The 4,520-nt window shown below is 44.0% G+C and overlaps 1 protein-coding gene across 1 annotated transcript; it reads right to left on the bottom strand.

Annotated features, from left to right (window-relative positions):
* Positions 1–1,282: 1,282 nt before the first annotated feature.
* On the bottom strand, positions 1,283–3,122 carry LOC120296116. The gene is made up of 3 exons (XM_039317773.1): positions 2,919–3,122; positions 2,645–2,827; positions 1,283–2,329 (listed from the first exon to the last, which is right to left on the bottom strand). The coding sequence occupies exons 1-3, from the start codon at positions 3,120–3,122 to the stop codon at positions 1,283–1,285; spliced, it is 1,434 nt and encodes a 477-aa protein (XP_039173707.1).
* Positions 3,123–4,520: the final 1,398 nt, after the last annotated feature.

A 4,520-nucleotide genomic window follows, 5' to 3' on the forward strand; every position in this document is an offset into this window, starting at 1 on the left:
AAAGACCTTTTAGAGTCATTTGCTAATATTAATTTATCCGTGTGTAAACATTATTTAGCGGAAAAAGCAACTAGAAAATCATTTGGTAAATGAACTAGAGCTGGACTTTCATTACAACTCATATATTCTAAATTAACTAGAGCTAGACTTTCATTACATCTCATATATTTTAACATTTGTGGTTCATTGAATATGAGGGCGAGGCATGGAGCCTCATATTTTATCACTTTTATATATGACTTTACGTGTTTTTGTTATGTTTTTTTATCTCTCATAAGTTCAAAGCATTTGGTTGTTTTAGACGATATATAGCTTTGGTAAAGAATCAGTTAAACAAAACTATATGTAGCCTAAAACATGTATCGAGCACTTTGGATGATGTTCAGGAGTGGAAGTCATGAGCTTTATCGTCCGGTAGATCCCTTAATTCGCTTGGTATTAATTCTTCCAGTATCAATATTAAAAACCGAGTGTCTTCACTTTTCAACGATTGAACACTGTTAAAAGTAGGATCGCAAACAAGATGAGAGATGATTATTTAGCAGGATGCCTGATGCATTGACAGAAGGGTCTTGAGAAGTTCGATTTATGCTTGATTCTTAATGAATTCTTTGCATTCGGACTTCGGTGATTAGGCACGACAGTATCCGTTATTTCTAATGGATTCTTGTTTAATTCTAATGGATTTTCTTTTTTCTCTGCATAGTAGTTAATCATCAGCAGCTTAGTCATGATGAATGACGTTTTGCTTGACCTGCCCAATACTAAATTTCTGGATCCATCCTGCTTTAGTGCTAGTGAGTAAAGACCGGGCAGCGATCAGGCCCAAGCAATTTGGTCGAACCGTGCTCTGAAGACTACTCTTGATTTCCTCCATGTCAGGTATTCAGTTCCAGCATAAGCGAAGGATGGGTGAGATGAGAGTGTCGGAAAAGGAAACACTAGCGAGTGCTCTATCTTTCTAGTTATTTAGTAGGATGTCGGTGAATTGTACAATTGCTTGACCTGTGACTGTGTCCACTATGTGATTGTAGCATGGTAAGAACGAGTGAATTAAGGTCTAACTTAACATATCTTGAGGACTACGACCAATGGCGCGTGATTGATCTATCACGGTTTTGGGTCCTAGGCAAGTAGATCGCGAGCAAGACATGTACACACCAAACTCGCAGAAGAAAAAAAGGCTATGAACGAGCACTAGGAGAGATCTCTCGAGGAAGATTACCCGCATTGGAACCACGAAAGAAAACCGAGTATAATCCACAGTGACTTAGAAAGAATTCTAGGTATTGACTCTATTGAAAAGCGATATGTACTTTAGCACGAAGCAATAGACCTCGCACAGGGCAATCGCGCCGCTCAGGTTGGTATCGAGGCTGGCTTTCTCTTCCTCCAGGGCCTGGCGCTTGCACTCGGACTCGTCTAGCTGCTTCCTCAGCTCCTCTGTCTCAGCCAGAAGCCGAGCATTCTCTTCGAGGGCCTGGCGCTTGCACTCTGACTCATCGAGCTGCTTTCTCAACTCCTCCACCTCGGCCTCAAGCCGAGCATTCTCCTCCTGGAGGAGGCCCTTCCCTTCGCTGTACTCAAGGCAGCACTGCTTGTAGTACTCAGCGCACAACGCCTCACTGCATGTCCTCCTGGCCAAGTTGGAAGTGCAGTCCAACAGAGCTTTGAAGCTTTTGCGAAGCAGCTCCCGTTCTGCCCAGACGATGTCGTGGCGAGCAGTCAAGTCCTCAAGCTTCGAGGCAAGTTCGAGCCTCTTGATGGTCAGCTTGTGGATGTCCTTGCTATATCCATCCGCGAGCTGTTGGTACATATTGACAGCGCCCTTGGCCTTGTCCAGCTCCTCCACCAGATAATCCCTTTCGCGTGCCCAAGGGCTCGTGTAGTATCCTCTTCCCAGGCTGCAGCAGTCTTCTTCGCCCCTAATCTGTAAGTACTCGCGACACATCCCAACACTGGGTGCAGAAGGTGGCACGCATTCATGCTTCGGTTTCTTCGAAGGGCGTGATTCGTCTCCCGCTCTGCTCTCTTGTGGCTGCACGAGCGGTGGCTCCCCGGGGATCCTGCTTCCGCTCATTGCTTGTGAAGTGTCCAGCATCTGCTCATCATTGGCTTCACAAAGAGCAGCCCAGTTAACAGTCTCCTCCAACTTATCAACATGTCCCTTGGAAGTCTTCTCTTCGAGGCCCGCCCCTTCCACAGCCTCTTTCTCGGGGCTCTCCAGCCGAGCACCCTCTTGCTCAACTTTAGACTCCACAGGCTTAGCGTCGCTGTTTCCATCCTCAGTCTTCTCGGTTTCCTCATCAAATATTTTCGCCCAAAAAACCTTATCTCCCCAAACAATCAAAAGAAAAGGTTTAAGGCAAATCGAAACAGCAGTTTACGACTTTTGGACAACACACCATTAACAAATCTTTGGATTCAAAAGCTATAACAATCGAAATACGTAGTTACGAAAACCATCAACGAAGATGTGTATACCTTTCTTCCGAGTTTAGGATCATGAAACTCTTTCTGGTGTTCGGGGTCCTAGTCTTTTAGTAATATGTAAGGCAATATCGTACATACAAGATGAGTTCCATTCACATCATACTGAGGACAGAGAGAGAGAGAGAGAGAGAGAGAGAGAGAGAGAGCTCACTTTAGCGACCTCTCCAGAATGCTTGGCCCACCACGCCCGCAATAGGCGAATCGCACAGGAAGCCTCGAAAAGGAGGAGGGCCATCGTGAGAGGTGGCGGCTGTCCGGACTTCAAGTAGAAGTCAAGAAGGATCGCCGCGGCGTGCTCTGTCATATAGAGAATCTTCGATTCTCTCTTCGAACCCTACACCGAAACACCCAAACCAAGCACACGTCGTGTAAGAACCCTAGAAACTGCGCAAGGCATTCACGTTCGACTCAAACGTCGCACTCACTGGATTTTCCGATTGGATAACGGCGCGCCCGAAAGACATGAATTGGAAGGCGAACGAGAGCGCGATGCCCAACCGCCAAGTCGCCGGGAATGCCGCCACCGCCAGCGTGTAGGCGCCGAAGAACGCCACCCGCTCCAACCAGAAGAGCACCTGGCATGCCGGCTCGAGATCCCAAGCCATGGTTGAAGCCATGGTTGAAGCCATGGCTGATCAAACAAAGAGCGCAGGAGCTTTTAAGGTAATGTTTAAAAGAAGATTTAAAAAGGAATGTGCTTCGATTACTTATGGGAAGCAGAGAGATTGCGCTTTGGTATGGATGCGGTTCGTTGAAGGAAATCGAATCCTTGCAGATATCGACTCCCTTTCCGCTAATATTTATCAGTTTGTTCAGGCTTTGACTATAGTTGAAATCAATAGAGAGAAGTTTTTTTTTTTTTTCTTACTCTATTCCTATTCTACACTTACTCTCAAACTTTTGCTCTGTCTCTTATAGGGCGTGGGTGGGAGTCGAAACCCACTCCTGAAACTTACGCGTCCCCACCCTCATCCCCCTGAGAAGGTGGGGATTTAAACCCCTCACCTCCCTAAGAGGGAGAAGAGAAGTAATCTTGGATAATCCTACGTTTCTTGATTGGTCCTCAATTGCGTAAAACCCCCCTCCATGTCACTGTGGGCCGGGCCCATTCGATTGGACGACACGTGGCACCGCATGTCGTTCAGGGTCCCACCTTCTCTCTTTCCATTGAAGCTCTCATTAATTGAAGACCCCTCTCCCTCTCTTCACATATTTAAGTATCTGTTCATGTAGTGTTAGATGAGATGGGCATCAAATGGCATCCACCCAAATTTTAGGGTTCCTTTAACTTATTGTTTTTTTTTTTTAAACCGTGACATTTTTAGATAGGTCATATAGATAAAGAAGAAGTCCTATAAGTTCAAAAGTGTCTGTTTTTTTATTTGCATTTCGAACATACGTGGTTCTACAGATTCTAAGATATCGATATTTAAAATAACTTCAGACTTGTCCAAAGTGATTTAGGAGACATTTATATTTAAAAATAAGGGGATAAATATTTAACAATATATCTTGAATCATTTGTGGACCTTCATTAGCCATAAAAGCTAAGGCTTAATGATCGAATAACAAGGTATTGGAAAAATTATATGGTATCAAGCATGGACCAAGGCCATTTTTTATTTTATTTAAGACCAACCCACAAAGCAGCCCAAGAAAATTTAGACCCATTCTATTTTGGTCTGGACAAAAACTCTCTTCAAGTCCTGCCGGCTCCGCCTATTTACACCCCCGAGTGGTCCGGCATCCGATTCCAAGTGCCACACACTCAAAGGTTTCACTTGAAATTCAGGAGAATATTTTTATTTATTTATTTCACGAAAAGTCAATAATTGAAGAATATTTTCCTTAATATTCCAACGTTTATATGCTCAAATGAAAGAATTAACGATATAAATAGTTAAACATCAGGAGAAAACTTTTTCCAATTGCTGATATTTTGAGATTTCTCTCTTCTATCTCTATTTTGATTGTCTCTCTTCATCTACCGCAAAAACTTGATCCATTGGATTTAGTTTCGATACGCC

Source organism: Eucalyptus grandis, chromosome 7, assembly GCF_016545825.1.
Source record: "Eucalyptus grandis isolate ANBG69807.140 chromosome 7, ASM1654582v1, whole genome shotgun sequence".
Lineage (NCBI taxonomy): Eukaryota > Viridiplantae > Streptophyta > Magnoliopsida > Myrtales > Myrtaceae > Eucalyptus > Eucalyptus grandis.

Coding starts and splice junctions, on each gene's coding strand:
- LOC120296116 (XM_039317773.1), bottom strand. CDS start 3,122: ATGGCTTCAACCATGGCTTCAACCATGGCTTGGGATCTCGAGCCGGCA. Junction 2,828..2,918: donor TTATCCAATCGGAAAATCCA/GTGAGTGCGACG, acceptor GTTTCGGTGTAG/GGTTCGAAGAGAGAATCGAA. Junction 2,330..2,644: donor ATTCTGGAGAGGTCGCTAAA/GTGAGCTCTCTC, acceptor TGGGGAGATAAG/GTTTTTTGGGCGAAAATATT.